The 20,457-nt window shown below is 38.8% G+C and overlaps 1 protein-coding gene across 1 annotated transcript in view; it reads left to right on the plus strand.

The window, feature by feature from the left end:
• LOC150078506 (uncharacterized) overlaps positions 1–20,457 on the plus strand; it is a 365,826-nt gene that overhangs the window by 270,184 nt on the left and 75,185 nt on the right. The window contains exon 7 of the mRNA XM_090384588.1: positions 5,635–5,721. Within this exon, the coding sequence (XP_090240714.1) occupies positions 5,635–5,721 (87 nt within the window). The remainder of the gene's footprint in view (positions 1–5,634; positions 5,722–20,457) is intronic.

Raw genomic sequence — 20,457 nt, forward strand, 5'->3', positions numbered from 1 at the left:
CTAAATGGCCAGAACAACAATGGTACATAACATTATACGTATACAATATCCATACACTTTTAAATCTCTGGCCTTTCCAGTGAACTGAACTGGCACAACTACAATGAAAGCAACGCAGAGATGGGGGAAATCCATGGTGCCGCTTGGCACTAAATACACTCTACACACTCTTAAAGTGTCTTACCGAACATCAAACTGTACTTACATCTACAGTATTGTCACCATGAACATTTTTGAGATGCGTATGGATTTCAATAGGTGTCACTTCTTCGTTGGTAAGAAATTCAATCACTACTCTTTGCTTGATACGTATATCTGTAACATCCACCCAGGGGCATGCCAAGGGTGTTTGCCGCCTGGGTGCAAGAAATAATTTGCTGCCCTTTAGTTTAGGCCTTTTACATCAGTTGTTTTCTCGTCAGTCACTGAAAAGTTAATAAAAAAGAGTTCGATTCGTATTACATGTGTCATTTTGAAGACTAAGTGCACAAGGCATAATATGTTATGGATTGAAATTAACTATATAATATTGGTGTAAATACACCATATCTTACAACAACATAAAATAGTTTGCAACAAAGGCAGAATACAGAATCTTTTGACTTTGAATATAATAACCAGCTTCTAAGAATTTTTCCCCATTACTTAATTGTTTATAATAATATTCTGTAGAAAATGACCTATTCTTACCATCTAAAGGAAGTTATAATGTTGAACTTGTTCTAGATCGAGTTCTACTAAAACATTCTAATACTGTTCGTTAACAATTTTAGCCATAACCCTGCATTGTGCATATCATTTTCGAAACATTTACTTGTCAAATCTGGAGTATCACCGGTAGAGGTTCCTGTTGTACATTCAACTTTTGATGAAATTTCTTCAATAGGTGGTTGATTTTCCAAAAAACAATCTTCTATGGAATTTTGAGTGTTTTGTTCCTCACTGATTTTGTCGTCATAGAAAGTATCTAACTATGATTGTGATGATTCTCCAGTTTTTTGACTTTTTGCAGATGCTGGTTCAAAAAATTATGAAATTGAAGTAGTAACTTTTTTTATACTCTCCTCTTTTTCTAATTTTCTTTTTCAGTAGGCTGCGCCAGAAAGTTTATTTTTTCTGTCAGCCATCAAAAGAGAATGTTTCAACAAATTGTTATTCAAATAAATAATATTTAACAAAAAAAAAAAAAAAAAAGTAATTATAATTATGAGACTCATGTCTGGTGAGTATGGGCTTGGCACACCCAGAGTGCTGAGCTGGAAATCATCATTTTTCTCATTCTTGGTGATTCCCCCCCCCCCCCTCTCTCTCTCTCTCTCTCTCTCTCTCTCTCTCTCTCTCTCTCTCTCTCTCTCTCTCTCTCTCTCTCTCTCTCTCGGGGTAATTCAGAATTTTTTTTTTTTTTTTTTGCCTGGTGCAGCATAAGCCTCAGGATTCCTTGCTCCATAAGGCTATAATAATATATTCCATGCATTTTTCTTCCCTGCTACATGTCTCATTAGTTCATCTGACATCCATTTAGGCCTAAACTTTGAACAATATTTCTTAGTTGGTATGAAAAGCCTAGTAGCTTCCAAGATTAATTCTTGGAATACTTCCCATTTTGAATTTGCTGTTGGTAACATCATTAGTTGGTCCCACCATATAGAATTTAAATACTGTCTCAGACCACCGTAGTCACCTTTACGAAAGCAAAAACCCTTTCCTCTACGCCTGATTGTAGTTACCTCTTTGAGTAAATCCCTCTTCAGCACACTGTGATCACTGCCACCTAGTGGTTCCTTTATCTGCAGATTCTTAATGCATGAAGAATCACTACTGATAATCAGATCAAGAGTATTTACTCCCTCTAGTTGCCTCCCGTACATGCTGCTGTAGAAAACAATCATCCAATAAATCCACAAAAGCTTTGCTAGTGTGTGAGTGACCAACCCACAAATTCCAGTCAATATATGGGAAATTAAAATCCCCCATTATAAGGCACTCTGATTTAATGGCCGACTCTATTTCTCTGTACAGTTGTCAATTTTGCTTTCCCAGTTCTTATGTCACACCAAAACTGACTCGACACTGCACAGTCCAGCCATGTCGACTGGCTGTACTTCCTTGGATTTTATGTGTTTCTTCACTAATAGCATAACCCCTCCTCCCTTCCTATCCTGCCTATCCTTCCTGTACACATTGTACTCCCCAAATTGCAGTTCTGCATTCCTTATATCTGTGTGGCACCACATCTCTGATATCTGAACAATATCTGCCTTTGATGTTTTGACCAACACCTCAAATTCATCAAATTTATTTACCAAACTCCTAGCATTGGTGTACACAGACATATACATGCACCTATTCCTATTCTTAGCTACCCTAACACAGCCCATGTATTTACTTGTTCAGCAATGACTCACAGTAGTCTCTGGAATCTCCTGCACCTTGTTTTCCAGGCTGCTGCTCATTGCATTAGAAGTAGTGCAAGAATCACTTTCACCTCTGCTAGCAGCTATTGTTAATTTATTAGTCCATATATCCCCCCAAGCTAGCAGTTTTCCGACCCACCTAATGCTGCCTCGATAGCATCAGCAAATATTCTTGCACCCTTTCTATTTAAGTGTATCCCTTCTCTGTAGAAGCAGTCTCTCCTGTTAACACAGGCTGAGAAAAATTGTATCCCTTGAGCCTTGCACAATCTCTCCTCATATGCATAATGCATAGATTGCAGTTCTCAAAAGTTTTTTTTTTTTTTTTTTTGCACAGATCAGAACAGTTTACAACAAAATTTCCTATGTGCGTTTTTTCTAACAGAGGAAAATATGTATTACAGTAAACCCCCACTATTCGTGGGGGTTACGTTCCTGAGAAATGCCGCGAATACCGAAAACGCGAATACTGAGTTATGGCTCCCATAGTAATAAAGGGGTTCCGTTCCAAAGTATGAAATATATAAGAAAAACTAGTCTAAAATTTTGTCTACGCATGTATTATATGTACCTTCATAATATGACTATGTACATAGACAGTACATAGTGAAATGCAAGCATATGGCATCAAAATGAAAATAAGAAACAATTTAATATTAAATGTAATATTTATTAGAAATTTCAAACCAGCGCCTTTGCTAGCAAAAAACCTATCCCGCCTGTGCACCAGTTTCGCTAAAGTGTTGATAAAGGAGTTTTGCCTTTTCACGAATGATGAGTGAACTTAATGTAATTTTATTTTGAGTTCGGTCTTCTATCCACAGATTTAAAGCCTTTTCCATTTTTTCTAATTTAACATCACGAGTTACAGAGCACATTTTTGAAGCAATTAGCACGTTTTCACGGACACTACGGCAGATTTTTTTTTCCGATTTTTTGATTGACTGTACCGTTGACTCATTGATTTTATAATGTTTTGCCACTGAGGAGACACTTTCACCATTAGAAATTTTGTTGATAACTCAATTTTATTTGCTAATGTCATCTTTATTTTTGTACGGGTTAGAAAGAACTTGTTCACAATAAAGTCACTTTCTTCTGTTAACACACTCAAAAAAGTCTGTTTTACACTGCAAAATGATAGATTTATCACTTTTGTAAGCATATCAATTTATAAATTGATAAATTTATTCAATTTATAAGCATATAAATTAAAAGCAAACGACGAAACCTTCCATGGCAAGCGCATAACACATACTGAACAAGGATTAGCGAGAAATATCCACGCTCGCGATTTTGTCACCCCTCTCCCCCAACCCACTGAGCGCTGTTTTGACCGGGAAAGATAATTTTAGCCATGCCTATGTTTTTTTATGGCGGAAAATGTTCACGGCGCTTTAAAATTCACATTTTTTTAGGTTTCATTTTATATTAAATCGGCGATCGCGAATACGCGAAACCGCGAATACAGATACCGCGAATAGCGGGGGTTTACTGTATATGGTTTCCCAGAGTTGAGATTTGGATGCAGATAATGATATTATCTAAAATGAAATTCTAGTGCCAATATGAAAGTGGAGACAAGTAAATGACCGAACACCAATACGTTCCTTTCCTGTGATTAATTTGTTTGGTAAGATTTCTCAGGTTACATCATTAGCAAGATTTGTGCAACAACAACATCTCAGAAAATATGATTTGCTGATGACCTATATAAATATATAAAGATTTTGACAGTTTTCCAAGGTAGCAAAATTTGTAGCATAATTTTATTCTGAAGCTGCTTTTATTTGTTTCTTCCTACAAATATAGCTACTTGTTTTTTTTTTCTGTTTGTATGAGGCCTGTTTAATAAAGAATGATCATATATATATTTTTTTTTCTCACAACAGACCTTTATTAATATTTTTTTCCATTCTTCGAAAACATGTTGGAAGCCGTGTTTGAGAATCGTCTCTGCGGTTTTTACAACTTCTTTTGATTGCTGGAAATGTTTTCCTTACTGCTCCTTCTTTAACTTTGGAAATAAAAAAAAAAAAATAGGGTGAATGAGGATCACATTTGACATTAATGCTGGCTAAGTACTCGATGACATTGTCAGCAATTGAGGCCTCGCATTGTTGTAATGCAGCATCAAACCCACCTGCATGACTTGTGGTCATTTGCGACAAATGTGATTCTGCAAAGTGTACAGTACAGTTCTGTAGTAAGGTCTCATAACATCATATGACATGGTAAACCATTCATTGAATGTCAAAAAAGAAATGACTATAACCTTTCCTCCAGAAGCCCATAGCGTTTGCTCTTTTCAGTGTTGCCATTGGTGTAGACTTCCAAACAGAGCTTTGTTGTTTACTCTCTGGGTCGAAATGATGAAGCCATTATCATCTTGTACAGAACCTCACTATCTTCAGTGACCATCCATTGCAGATCCTAAAAAACCTCCATGTGAACTTGCTGTTGCTCAGGTGTGAATAATCTTGGAACCAGCATGCTTCCTACTGATATTCTAACATCTCTGCCTGCCTTACTGTTATACAACAACCTTTACATGATTACAGAAGCAGTGTTTATGGTCTCTGTGGTGACAGCAATGGTTGGAGCTCCAGAACTGTTGATTTTTGTGATTGAATCATGTCCATCTTTAAACATTCTAAACCATCTGCAAGCTGTGCTATATGTAGGCGTAGATTCACCATAAGCTGGTTTTAACATTTCATACGCTTCAGCTGATGTTTTCTTGATACAGAAATAAAACCTGAGAGAAGCATACTGTTCCTTGCATGTCACATCCATTGTTACATAGCTAAACTGAACAGGCAGGCACAAACTTGACTGACCACCAAGATCACAACATGCACACGAATCAACTGATGCAGCTTGGTTTGGTCTTAAATTACACAGCTCAGTTAGAACTAGCATTTTTTTTCCCTTACCAGTACAGTTGTTCATAAAAAATTATGATCATTCTCTATTTTACAGCTCTCATAGTACTGTTATCTGTAACACTACTTGGAGCAAGCTACTTCCAATCTCTGGTTTTGAAACTATTTTCGTTAAATATTTTTAAATAATACAGGGAAATGAACTTTAGAAAAAAATATTCATTGAACTAAAATCATTGAACTGATCTGTATGCAAAACAAAAATAATACTGTTTTTTAATACAAAAATGATAGGCAATGGCTTCTAATTTAGACTATTAATTGCTTATTTTCAGAGGAAGTAACTATGAAGTTCTTTGATTCTCTATGGAGCTTAGTAGATTCTCTGAAAGATACTGTTTCGTTTTTGGATATAGACAGAAGTAAGTTTGACTCATAAAAAGTAAGGGATCAATGCATATATGACATTTAAACATGCTGTATTAGAGAATGTTGGAATATCCTTTAAGAATGTGAAATGAGCCATTATCTGTCGTAATATTGTTGAAGTCAACTAGTGCAAAGATATATGTGCAATTAGTGGGATGTAATATTTAATGATTGCATATGGGAGATATGCAATCTCCCATATGCAATATATACTTCCCTTGGAGCCCTGGGTGCCAAGTGATAGTGTCCAAGCGATTTTTCCTAGGTAATATATAGTGATCTTTCTCAGTGATTTCGTTCTGCTTTCTTTCCAGTGATATTCTCATCCTCATTTCTTTGTAAGTGGTTCTGTACTTAACAGATCCTAAGTAAGAACCCAGAAAGGAAAATCACCTTTCTTTTCCTAGTATATTTATTAATTTTTGCACTAACAAACTAACTTCTCCAGCCGCTTGGCCACTAGGTGGCACCGCTCCTGCCTCCATGTGATGGGGCTGGAAACCTGGGAGGAAAAGCTCTCACTCCCAGGGCTAAAAGGAGGACTGTGATGCATGTCCACCACTAGAGCCAACAGGCTCTCAACATACTGAAATCCCCCCAGAATGGAAGATGATCTGTCTTCCAAAAAGAATGATAAAAGACTTTAACAAATCAGAACCTCCAGCTTTTCTGATAATACATTCCTTATCGACTCAGCCAGTAAGCAGACTCTCTCTCCCTTTGTCATCCAGAGATGTCTTGAGAATGCAGCAGGTACACTGAAAATGGCGAAAAGGCTCCAATCAGGAGATCTTTTAATTGAGACCACTCAAACAAGGAATTCTGATATTCAGCTTTTCTGATAACACATTCCTTATCGACTCAGCCAGTAAGCAGACTCTCTCCCTTTGTCATCCAGAGATGTCTCGAGAATGCAGCAGGTACACTGAAAATGGTGAAAAGGCTCCAATCAGATCTTTTAATTGAGACCACTCAAGCAAGGAATTCAGAATTATTACTAAAAATGTCATCTATAAGCAGAATCCCAATCAAAGTCTCACCACATAGCACATTGAACTCCTCAAAAGGAGTAATAAGTGAGTGGGATTTATTGAATGTGACCAAAGAGGAGATAGTCATGGAATTACTAGAACAGAAAGTAACTCAAGCAAGAAGAATTATGATATGGAAGAATGACAAATTTCTTCCAACACGTAATATTATATTGACCTTTAGTACACCAAATTTGCCGACCTCAGTTAAAGCAGGCTACCTAAACTGCCGTATCCAGCCATACATTCCAAACCCTTTAAGATGTTTCAAGTGCATAAAGTTTGGTCACTCCCAGACAACATGCAGAGGCAAAACTACTTGTCCTAACTGCGGGTACCAAAAAATCATTCACAAACAGAGTGTACTGCAACGGCTCCGGAATGTCCAAATTGCAAGAATGACCATCCAGCATACTCAAAATCTTGTGACTTCAGGAAAATTGAAAAAAGAATACAAAAGTATAAGATCGAGAATAAGGTCACATATCAAGAAGCAGGAAAGCAAATAAAGTCAACAATCGCAAAAAGTACGTACGCTTCCATTACACAAAAGTGTCAAGCTGCTTCAACCCAATGAGGTATCAGTTCCGCCCAATACATCCATTGCAGAATGGGCAAGATCTGTGCTATCAACACCTCAACCTACCTAACCTGTTCTAGTTAATGAAATAAGTAATACCCCATCACAGTTCTGCCTAAAATCTCATCATGTGATAAAATGTCAAATAAATCACAAACGCAACAAGCCACTGAATTACAAAAGACAAACTCAAATAGAATGGACTCTGAAAATATAGCTACACACAATGAAACAGTCCTTGATCTTCATGCAGAAGATGATATGGAGGCTGGATTTTCACCAGGTCAAACTGATGACGTAGAAGAGAGGACAGATTCTGGACATCCCAATTTTCCTAGAAAAGATAAAACGAAATATGACTGTCAAAAGCAAACCACTCACAAGAAACAGACAGACTCACCTTCCCTCCTCAAACCTCGATAATGCAGAACATTGTACAATGGAATTGTAGAGGTTTACGCAGCAATACTGATAACATCTATGATTTAATCTCCCAATATGGTCCTGTAGCTGTTTGCATACAAGAGACTAATCTAATTCCACAAGTAACTCCATCAATCAAAAATTTTACATTTTACAGAAAAGATAGAAACTCTTCATTATTCGCACGTGGAGGCATCATGATTCTAGTTGACTGTAAATTACCTTCTAGAAACATTCCGCTTCAGACCCACCTAGAAGCTTTTGCTGTACGTGTATCAGTCGGGCAAATTCTAACTCTAGTACCACCACCTTTTTGTATCCTTGGTGACTTCAGTGGGGGATCAGACCACATGGACATAGAGGACACTTGATCGAGACAATACTAGACCAACTGAATCTAACATTACTGAACACTGGTGAAAATATGTATACTCACCTTCCCACTGGATCTATGTCAGCAATTGATTTAACTCTCTGTTCCCCCATATTGTATCCCAGTATAGAATGGACAGTTTTGATATGGGGGAGCTGATAGATACACTCTATTACATTTGTATTGTGCTATTATCAGGTCTTGTTTAGACTATGGTGCTATTGTATATGATTCAGCTAGGAAAAGTGCATTAATCAGACTTAATACCATCCAACACAGTGCCCTTCGTACTGCTCTGGGCGCATTTAGAACATCCCCTGTTCAGAGTCTGTATGTAGAGGCACACGAACCTCCACTTCACCTTAGAAGGAAAATGCTGCTTCTAAATTATGCAGCTAAAATTCAAAGCCTTCCAGTCCATCCTGCTTGACCATTGCTTTCCAACCCTGAATGGACAGCATTCTATAACAGTAAACCGACCGAAAATAGATCCATTAGGGCAAGAAGCAAGTTTTCTACTCTTAGCCTGTTCAAACTCTAGTTTGGACTGATTAATAACTGCTTTACAACTGTTGCGAGCTTTGGTGTAGGCAGAAAATGAAACTGAAGAATTAGAAACAAGCCAATTACGATATGCAACATTCTTCTCTTGGACAGCCTTAGCACATTTATTGGAAAACCAAGGTTTAGATAAAGGACAAGATTTTAAAGTGGAGTGTGGGATAAGGGATTCCATTCCTGCAAGAATAATTTCACTGACACGATCTGAGCAAACGTTGACATCAGAAGTTTTGAAACAGTAATCCGACCAAGGAAAAGAAGAAAAGAAGTCTCGCAGATCATCCCATTTTGCATTCTTGTAATGCCAAACAACACGTGGTTGGGAATAGCCATGAGATAAAGGTTCCATTGGAGAAGAGACAATCACCAAGTTGTGATCTGAAGTGCCAAAGGACCTCTCACTTCGACCGTGTACTTAGAAGGATTGTTTGTGAGAAAAAGATCAAGAGTATTGGCTGTATGATTAGGATTGTCCGGTATTCTTGTAGGTAAACGAACAATCTGTGCTAGGTCATTAGTAATTGCAAAAGCCTCAGCATCTCGACCTGCTGGGTCGGTGTGACTAGAAGACGGAAGCCAGCTGGAGTTGTGAACATTAAAATCACCAAGGAAAATTACTTCACTGTTAGGAAAGTTGGACTGGAGAAAGTCAAGTTGCAAAGAGAGAAAGTCAAAGAGCTCCAAGTGATTAGTGGAGTTGGGAGAACGGTAGAGACAACAGATGATGACACAATGAGGTAGAGAGATTTTAAGCCAGAGAAGATCAAAGAGAGGAGATTCCAAATTGTCAAGTCTCTGACAGGGAATATCAGAACGGACATATGCACAAGTACCACCTTTGAGGCGAAAAGAATCATACAGCGAATAATTTTGGCATCTGAGATGAGCAGTAGATGAATCAACCGATAACTGAGATTCTGTCAGAAAAAGTACATGGGGTTTGGCAGACTGCAAGTGGAAATGGACATCGTTGAGATTAGAATTGAGACCACGTATATTTGTGAAATGAATTAGGAAGTCCTTGGGAGGTTTAGATCTTTTCGCAGATAAGCTTGCTCTATTAGTTTGACAATTCATGGTGTATTCAATAGCAAGAAAAAGTAGGTGGGACATGTTGTATGAAGTAATGAAATTTTTGGATATGGTGTACATGTGGTAAGAATATACCCAGATCCTTGACATAACGTGGCCTCGACAATGCTCCCCCGCATACACACTACTCGGACTCCCTCCAGTCACTATCTGGCAGAGTAGAGGTAGCAAGATTATACACTAGCTGATCCGGAAGCTTCCTGGAGAGTTACCGATAGGTTCAGTCTGGTGTACTAACTAGCGGCCGGCCTGCGAACACCGTTTTAGAGCTGTACCCTCGAAATGTAAGGAATATTGGATCTCGCCACGACGTTCATCATAACCTCAAAAGTCATCAATCATACTGCATGATGGAAGAGATAGGGAAGGGTTGACCGGAACTTAGCTCTAGAGACTAAACATGGGTTCCACCACTTCAAGCCTCCAATAAGCAAAGTGGTGGTATTTCACCGGTTGATGAGTGTCATCTACCACCTAGTACTGCCTGGTAACATAGAGGGGCGGCGTTCCTCCATGTGGTGTGGGCGCCACACCTCGACCCCTGTTACGTTGGTTCACACCTGGGTGGTCACCCACCATGTACTTGTGCATGGAGGTTATAACCAGGATTACTAACAGTCCCACCATCGTGAAGGTGCAAGCAGAGGATTTGGCTGTCACAGACCGTCCGGACTTTGCCGAAATTGGGTCCACTTGACTTGAGTGTCACCCGAATATCAGTTCCATCAGCGTTTTAGACTCCCAGGTAGCAAGTACAGCTTGTCTGGCATATCTGAGAGAATGTCTGTGACAACCTCAAGGGTTGGATGGGATCTATCCAGTTATATTAAAGGAGGCAGCAAAGGAAGTAAGCAAACCCTTAGCCATAATTATGAGAGCTTCCTTGGACTCAGGGGAAGTACCCATGGACTGGAGATGTGCAAATGTGACCCCAATTCACAAAGGAGGATCAAAGGGTGACACAAGTAATTATAGACCTGTTAGTTTAACTTCTGTTCCTGGAAAATTAATGGAGGCACTGGTTTAGAAGCACTGCAGGACCATCTAGGCAAGACTTCAGTTGTAGCTCAGACACAGTATGGTTTTGTTAAGGGGAAGTCTTGCCTGACCAATTTGATTGGATACTATGATGCAGTCACAAAAGAACTGGATGCAGGGAATAACTTTGATATTATATACTTGGATTTTAGAAAGGCTTTTGATACTGTTGCACATGGAAGACTGCTGCACAAATTGGAGCAGTGTGGCATTGGAGGCAAATTGCTGCTATGGATAAAGGGGTGGTTGAGGGGGAGAAGACAGAGAGTGGTAATCGATGGACACTGCTCATCGGGGACTAATGTTATTAGTGGAGTCCCTCAGGGTTCAGTATTGGGTCCATTATTGTTTTCTGTATTTATAAATGATATTGGTGATGGTATATCAAGCTTAATGTCCAAGTTTGCAGACGATACGAAGGTTGGCAGGGTTGTCAAGGACACTACTGACACTATGCTACTGCAACAGGATCTGGAAAGGTTGAGCAGATGGGCTGAGAGGTGGCAAATGAAGTTTAACATTGACAAGTGTTTAAGGGCACAAATGTGCCCTTAAACACCACTACCAATACTTCCGCTGACCAGGCTAGCCAGGTGGGTAAAGTGCCTGCCTGGCAACCCAAAGGTCGCAAGTTTGATTCCCGCCTCGGGCTTGGATCAGAGTAAAATGCAAAAACTTCAGGAGGTGCATCATGGCCACAGAAGCCAATGCGCCAACAACTAACAAAAAAAAATAAAACCAATACTTTTCCCTTGGACTGACCCTTTTGCAGTCCTCAAGTTATGAGGAGACCAGTTTACCTGAACTCCAGTAGATAACTTATTCGACACCTTTGGGTGGAATTTGAGAAAGATTTCAGAAGCCATCCATAGAGGCTAGAGTAGTTCCATTGAAGTTTTTTGCAAATTAATGTTGATGTTGTAATTAATGCCAGTAGTAGGGTTATTCCATATTAAAATGTTCTTTCAAAAAGTAGTTTCCAAACCTTGCTTAGGACCTACCTTATACCTCTCAAAAATTTTAATGTTCACAATACAGATTACCACAATTACACAATAATAAATATTATTGAAATATTTATTATCAAAAAGTATAATAATTGTATTGTTCATTAAATATGTCCATAAAACACACTTCTGGATATTAACTGAATAAAATAAAAGTATGGAAAACTTTTATTTTATTTAAAACTAAATAAAAGTATTTTATTTAGTAAAGGAGGAAAATGCTAGATCCATTGGAATTAAATATACAGTAGAACGTTGAAAATCCATATGTGAATAATCCGAACAAGCCAGCATTTGTTTTTTTTTTTTTTTTTTGGTGCTGGTACCATAAAATAATTACAGTAAACATTGTTATTTTGATTCTGTTTGCGAATTGAATTTTGATTCTATTAAACGGCAGTTCTAATAAGTGAAAATTGGAGGAATATTATCCACAGACTATAAAAATGAAGATGCACTGTATAAAACACAAATTTACACCATTTGTGTAAATTTGTGTTTGGTCTACTACGTTTGGTGGACCAAACGTAGTAGACCAATGCAATAATACACCATTGACAGTTCCATCCCAGAGAGTTCCCCATTGCCAAGCAGTGGATAATTTGCAGAAATCAGATCCTGTTGAGGTGAAGCAATCTCCCCTATCAAGCATGGACACAGATTACATAACCAACCAAGATCTGCTTGAAATACATGCAGATGATGATATGGAAGAAGGCAATGACTCAAGATGCCCAAATTTTTGAAGAAAAGAAAAATCAAAACCCGACAGATATAAACAAGCCACTCACAAAAAGCAGACAGACTCCTCTTCTGCTCACAAAACGAAATAATGGAACAAATCGTACAATGGAATTGCAGAAGTTTTTACAGCAATGTTGATGATAACTATAAACTAATTCACCATTACAATCCTGCTGCCATATGCTTATTAGAAATGAATCTAACAACAAAAATATCCATTTCAGTCAAAAACTATACTATCTTCAGAAAAGATCGATCTGAAACTAAGCAGGATAATCACTTCATTATCAGGAGCTTCCGTAGCCAGGTGGCAAGGAGCAGCAGTGCATGGCACACGCTTCTTGATTAGACCGGGGTTCGAGCCCGTCACCACCAAATATGGAGGATGTGGAAAGGTCAGGGAATGACCACCACATATCCCGGAGCAATATGGCCTTCGTTGCTAATGCTCCTAAATAACAAACAACAACAACTTCATTATCTGTACTGGAAAAACTCCTTTATATGTCATTAATCCCAGTGGCTCACATTTGGTGAGTATGGGCTTGGCATACCCAGGGTCCTGAGCTGGATATCATCATTCTTTTATTTCTTGGTGATTCCCTTCTCTCTCTCTCTCTCTCTCTCTCTCTCTCTCTCTCTCTCTCTCTCTCTCTCTCTCTCTCGGGGTAATTCAGAATTGTGTTTTTTTTTTTTTCTGGCTGGTGCAACATAAGCCTCAGGCTTCCTTGCACCATGTGGCTAATAATAATAAATTCAAATTCCGCCTTGGTGGAAGCAAACGTGGCTCTATTATGCTGGGAGACCCAATATAATAATAATAAAATGATAATAAAAAAAAAAAACATCGTGGAAGTTGCTCCATTGGACTTACCTTCCCCAAGGTCAGAGTGACTGCTGAGGCAGATAGTAGTGCCATCTGGTGTCACTCGCAAGAACTTTTAAAAAAAAAAAACTACTGGACATATAAGCTGAAGCTAAACAAGTCCACCTCCATAGATGGATGATATTACAGAGAAATATTGATCATACTGCATCGAGTGTGGTGCACGATAAAGTCACTTGCATTCAGGCCTTAGGCAGAGGGGTCAGTTCGAAAAGTTGGAGACAGTCTCCCAAGCAAGACAGTAGTGCAAGACCCCCATATGGCTACCACAAGAGAAAGGCAAGACCATCCAGCCCCACCAACTGGAAGTGCTTCCTACACAACTGCACTAGTGACCACCCAGCAAGGAAGAAGATGCCAACGCATGAAGTGGAGCATCGAAATGAATACGTACATCATGCAAGCATACTATGAAATAATCAGGCTAGAGACCAATATGACAATGTACAGGTCCTCTTGCGTGACCTCCTTTCAATGCATTAAAACTAATGAAGTTCGTATTAAATTGAATTTTTCAACTAGTCACTCAATTCCGTATAACCAGCCCTTTACTCTTGCTTAGCTGAAAGAATCCCTCATCAAAATCTCCATCTAGTGCAGCAGGACCAGATGGCATTCACTACAGTATGCCAAAGCATCTATGTGAACTATCTATGCTTATTATTGCTCTTTTACAACCAGATCTTTTCAGAAAATACATACCCTCTCTCTTGGCGTTATTCCTATATTTGCACTATACCAAAATCTGGCAAAGATCCTTCTCAAATTCAGAATTACAAACCGATATCATTGACAAGCTGTTTGGGCAAAATATTTGAAACGATGGTGCATAAGAAGCTCACCTGGATTCTAGACTCCCAAAATCTACCTTGGCTTCCGTAAAAACAGGTCCACCCTCAATTTACTTGTAAAAATTGAATCCAACATTCGCAACACCTTTTTCAGAAGACAACATCTAGTGTGATTGGTCAACCTGGATATTCATAAAGCATTTTACACCACATGGTATCATTAAAGACATCCAACATTCGTAAACGCCTTTGTCAGGAGACAACATCTAGTAATGGTCAACCTGGATATTCATAAAGCATTTGACACCACATGGTATCATTAAAGATATACATCAGATAGGAGAGGCTACCTCCCTTTGATAAATCAGAACTTTTTTAAAATTACGCACATTTCAAGTCCGATATCAAAGCATGCTGTCAGCATCTCACATTCAAGAAGAGGGTGTCCCACAGGGTTCCATATTGAGTCCCACCCTATTTACAATTAGGGTCAACAGTATATTGTAAGATCTTCCAAAAACGATTGAAGTATACATGTATGCTGATGACCTCACCATATCCTGCCAATTGGAAAGTATGAATACTATCAAAAGACAGCTACAAATTTTCTAACCAGAATTCAATTCTGCACCTTGCGCAGTGGATACCGTTTTGCTGAACAGAATTCCACTACCACTCATTTCTGCAAACTTCGATCACTTCATCCTGATCCAGAGCTAAAGATAAATAACATGCCATTTCCTCTTGCTCACACTGTCCGATTTCTTAGCCTTATACTAGACAGGAAACTGAACTTTCAAGCACGCAAACTATCTGTTTGAAGAAGTTGATCCTCCAGTGTGTGTGTGTCATCCTTGTTGTGGGGTACTGATCGACATACCTTTATCCATCTTTATAGAGCTCTCATCTGGTCTCGCTTGGACTATGGTTCTCCAGTGTGTGACTATGCGAGAAAAAATACCTTTAGAGTGATTAAACACCATCCAGCATAGTTCTCTGATAGTTTCTCTAGGGCCTTTCAGAACATCTCCAGTTCGTAGTCTTTACATTGAAGCCCATGAACCTCCCTTACATCTTCTCAGAAAAACATTACTTCTCCTGTATGGTGCAAAAATCTGCAGTCTTTCCTCTCACCCTAGTTGGAGATGTCTATACAAAACTGAAGGAGTCATTTTACAATAGTAAACCAAATGAAAACTCACCTGCTCCACTTAGATTTAAGGAACTGACTCAATCATGGAATATAGAAATCGGTAATATATTTCAGGACGTGATGCCACCAGATCCACCCTGGACAAATATCTGTGCAATATGTGATGACTATTTTCAACAGTGGGGAAAGAACACCTTATCTCCCTCCAATACCTCACAGTTACGTGCAGCTTACTCTCTTTCTTATTCACAGGCCTATGAAATCCATAGAGATGGATCAAAAACTGAGATCCAAGTAGGTGCTGTGGTAATATTCCCATCATTAACCACTTCTGTCTGATTATCAGTAGAATGCAGTATCTTCACTGCTGAGCTTTATGCTATAAACTTAGCTCTGGAGCACATTATTGAACATCTAATTCCATCTGCTTTAATATACACTGACTTACTCAGTGCTGTTTCTCCTATAAATAGTAATACCAGCTCCTCTCACCCTGTAATAAAACAAATCCATTCTAAATTACTTGCGTGTAACGAGTCAAACCAAACTGTGACATTCTGCTGGATCCCAAGGTATTCTGGGATAGCAGGAAATGAAAAAGCAGATCTTGCAGCCAAACAACCAGATACTTCTATTTTACAGACTTGTCATGTTTCATTTACTGATTTCAAACCATCATCCATCAAATACCGATTTCAAACTATCTATAAAGCATGTTACAATAGCTGGTCAATAATCTGGAGAGGTAATCCAGGAAACAGACTTTACCAAATAAAACCAGATCCAAAGCTGTGGCTCTCCAGCTTCCGGAAAAGCAGACAAGAAGAAGTAATTCTAGAAAGGCTAAGAACTGGGCATACTTGCCTCACACACCTCTATCTATTAATGAATGACAGCGCTCCTCAATGCACATCATGTCATGTGCAACTGACTATTCGTCATTTATCAGTTGGCTGTCCTCACCTGCTCAAACAGCTTTAAATCATGTCCTAATGCACAGTCATCACTAACATTATTGCAGATTCTTTGAGATGACCCTAATAAGAAAGTACTGTGTACCTTCCTAAATAACATAGGAATATACCATAAAATATAACAGGTATTACAATAAAGTTAGTATTTCCTATTAACTATTAGAAAGACACTGTATGGCCCTAGCAGCCTATGTGTCATTAAATCCGAACACAATAACAACAATCTGCAAATTGCATAGTCTGGAGATGAGGCACCTGCAAGGTAATACGATTGAGGTGTATAAGGCCTTGAATGGTTTGAGCCAAGCTCGATGCTGATGGAATTCTTCCTCTTGCTCAGATTGTGAACCTGAGGGGGAATAAATTCAAATTTAGGAAAGGTAGTTGTAGAATAATTGTGTGGAAATTTACCTTTAGCCGGCGAGTGGGTGATTGCTGGAACAAACTTCCAACTGTCATTGTGGAAGTTGACAGCCTTAAATAAATTCAAGGCTGAACTAGAACACTGTTGGGGTAAATGGATGGGTAAAACGGGAAGTTTTTTTTTTTTTCTTTTGCTGATGCTATATAAGCTTGTGTTCTAGCATCATATGCCTCTACTAATGCAAATGCTAAGTCATTGAGACCATTGTGGACACTGCTTATACCTTGCACCCATTGTAAAACAAGTAAAGCCAACCAGAATAGCAAAAGAAACAATTGCAATGATGGAAAAGAGATGAGAAATGAAGCAAAGCAGTAACACAAGTTCCAACACCAGATGTAGAAAATCTGTCAGAAATTTTGGTAGAAGTTCCCCCCCCCCCCCATTTAAGTTAGGGCAGTCTCAAGCCAAACTATGGAAACTCATCATTAGCTGAAGTAGAAGATGCTATAAAATCAATAAAAAAATTGCATGTCTACCCTGTATGTATGAAAAATGTTTCTTGTGTAAACAACTTTGACAATACCTACTAAATTTCGAACAACTAAAACTGAAATAATGAACAATGTAATTTATGCTCTCGCCCGCTACTTACTCTACCAAATCAATGTTAGTGATAAATAGGATACACACACCCACTGCTTACTCTACCGAATCAATGTTTGGAAGAGGTTAGGCCACTAGCCTAATTACCCATTTGATTGTAGCCATTTGTTGAATAGTATGATTGTATTGTTACAATCATACTATCATGTTACTCTGTCATGCTTTGTTACAAATTACACATGTAGCCTAATTACCCATTCGATTGTAGCCATTTGTTGAATAGTATGATTGTATTGTTACAATCATACTATCATGTTACTCTGTCATGCTTTGTTACAAATTATACATGTGAGATCTGCAAGAAATGACAATATCCACGCATAATACACTATTGAAACTATCGAGTACAAGCATGAGATGGTAACACTGCAATTCCATTTTGCAATGAGGAAACAGAGATACTGTCCAAGATGAAATATGGCAAGATCTACGACAACAATGAATAGCTCATACTAGATCGTAAATTGTATGAATCAGACTTGGACATTCACAAAATGATTGAAATATGTAAGATGATGTATCAAGACGACGGCAGTGACCCTGACGAAGCATGTGGTAATGACCTGCATAGCCTTGTAATGCAACTGTGAGAAGATTCCGTTCGAAACTTTTACAATCATCCAAACAGTGAGATCAATCAGGATCTAAAGCTCGCTACGCTCAGGCGCCTCCGTAGCCAGGTGGGCAGGAGCAGCAGTGCGTAGCACACGCTTCTTGATTAGACCGGGGTTCGAGCCCATGACCACCAAATACGGAAGATGCGGAAAGGTCAGGGAATGACCACCACATATCCCCGGAGCAATATGGCCTTAGTTGCTAGTGCTCCTAAAACCCAAATAATAACAACAACAACAACATCGCCAAGCTCAACCGACTCAGTGCAATTGCAAATAAATTGCCTAGTGTCTGGAGACTAGGCACCAGCGAGGTGATCTGATAGAGGTGTATAAAGCCTTGAATGTTTTGAGCATGCTCAATGCTGATGGGGTAAAGCCTCTTGCTCAGAATAATCACCTGAGAGGGCATAAATTCAAATTGAGGAAAGACAGATGGATAGACGTGAGGAAATTTGCCTTTAGCCAGCGGGTGGTTGGTTGGTTGGTGGAACAGACTTCCATCCCTTGTCGTGGAAGTTGATAGCCTAAATAAGTTTAAGGCTCAGCTGGACAGGTATTTCAAACGAACAGAGGGGTGAAGTGGAAGTGGTTATATTTTATTTATTTATTTATTTTTTTTTTTTTTGGCTGATGCTGAATAAGCTTGCTTTCTTGCATCAAATGCCTCTACTAATGCTAATCTTTCTGTTTCAGAAGATTTAGGAGAAGTCCGGTTGGCCTGCCTTCCTAAAATCCACTCATGCACACCTTCTCGATGGTTGAGCCCTGTTACGTCACTTAGGTGGCAACGAGTGTGTAGAGTGATTCTCTTCAAGATGCCTGGTCAGCATGAAGAGGAAAAGACCAAACCTCCAACACATGACATCATGACAGTCCCCAGTGGCTTTCACTCCACCTCTACCAGCAGTGAGAGGATCAGAGTAGAAGCAGAGGGTGATGAGAATCTCTGGGTACAACCAGGCTGCCACTCACTAAACCTGAACTTGGCCTGTTACAACGTAAGATTGCTAATCAATGAAGATAAGATATTAGAGCTGGAAAAGGAATTAGAAAATGTGAATTGGAATGTCATCGGTTTGGCTGAAACAACAAGAATAAATTAATCACTTATAAGTTTTTCAAGTGGAAATCTGCTGTACACCAATGGAATCTGTGAATGGAGTTACAGTATGCACTCCAATGATGCAAGGAGATTTCAGAGTATAGCACACATCATTATTGATGCAAAGGAACCCTCAAATATCATAGTCCTAGCCTGCAACCCAATAGCACAAGGTTGTAGTACACATCATTGATGGCACAAGCAGTTATCAAATTTCACATACGTTAATGCAAATCAGATTTCAGTCCTTGACTCCAAACAGTGTAGATGTGGTGTGGTGACCATGTTGATCTGATTACTAATACAGCCACTCCCCAACTTACGTAAGGGTCGTGTTCCACGGAACTCTATCTAAGTCGAGTTTTACGTAAGTTGGAATTTCCCTAAAGGCTTATGCAGTACTCGCAACTATGCACACTGAATTTCGTTGAAGCAAAAAAGAAATGTTCGACGAACATGTAAATAGAATTATGCGTAGATAAAATTACAAAAATGTGCAATTACAAAAATTTCAAAACTATAAAATTACAAAAAAAAGTGAAGGGACAGGCATAACGTCAACAAGTTTTACCTTTCAAGCATCTTTGCCAGAATCTACACCACTGCAGAAGTTGAGGGCTGTGGAAATTTGGAAGGGATTTTTTCAAACACATCACAAAATTTATCTGCTGCTGCAGAATTGCCACTGGCGACTTCACTTCATACTTTAACATTTTGGAAACCAGCGCGATGCTTGAACAACCTATTAAACCACCCATTTCTTGCCACAAACTTGGCTTGGGGTTTGCCATACTTATCCTTAATACTGTATCTTCATAAATACTTGTTGCTTTTGCTTGAATGGCCATTAGACACAGGGGCACTCGCTTCTGAATCTGATTTTCCATCCATATTATTAATAGCTTTTCCATCTTCGATATAGCACCTGAACGCTGTTTTGTGATCACTGTTGATCACAAAATGATCGATATGCTTTGATCCTTAACACATTCTTTTACATGTGCACTGTCCATAAAAAAAGCATTCACTGTTGAAGCAGCGAGACCTAAGTCCCATGCAATAGACGACAAACTTTGTCCTGCTTTGTACTTCTTAATCATTTTCATCTTCATTTCTAAATCAATTTTTTTCGTTTCCTAGCATTGACACCACTCACACTTTCCATTGGTCACTTTCCCTTCATCATTATAATAAGTAAATAGGAATGAAGAGAAGATTCTAAAAATGTATTTGTTTTTTCTATGATTGAAGATTTCAGTGAAGGGGAACACATTTGACCATAATAACATAAAAACCCAAATAATTCCAGTTATCGATATTATCGCAA

Source organism: Mastigoproctus giganteus, chromosome 11, assembly GCF_048544385.1.
Source record: "Mastigoproctus giganteus isolate SK-2022 chromosome 11, ASM4854438v1, whole genome shotgun sequence".
Classification (NCBI taxonomy): Eukaryota; Metazoa; Arthropoda; class Arachnida; order Uropygi; family Thelyphonidae; genus Mastigoproctus; species Mastigoproctus giganteus.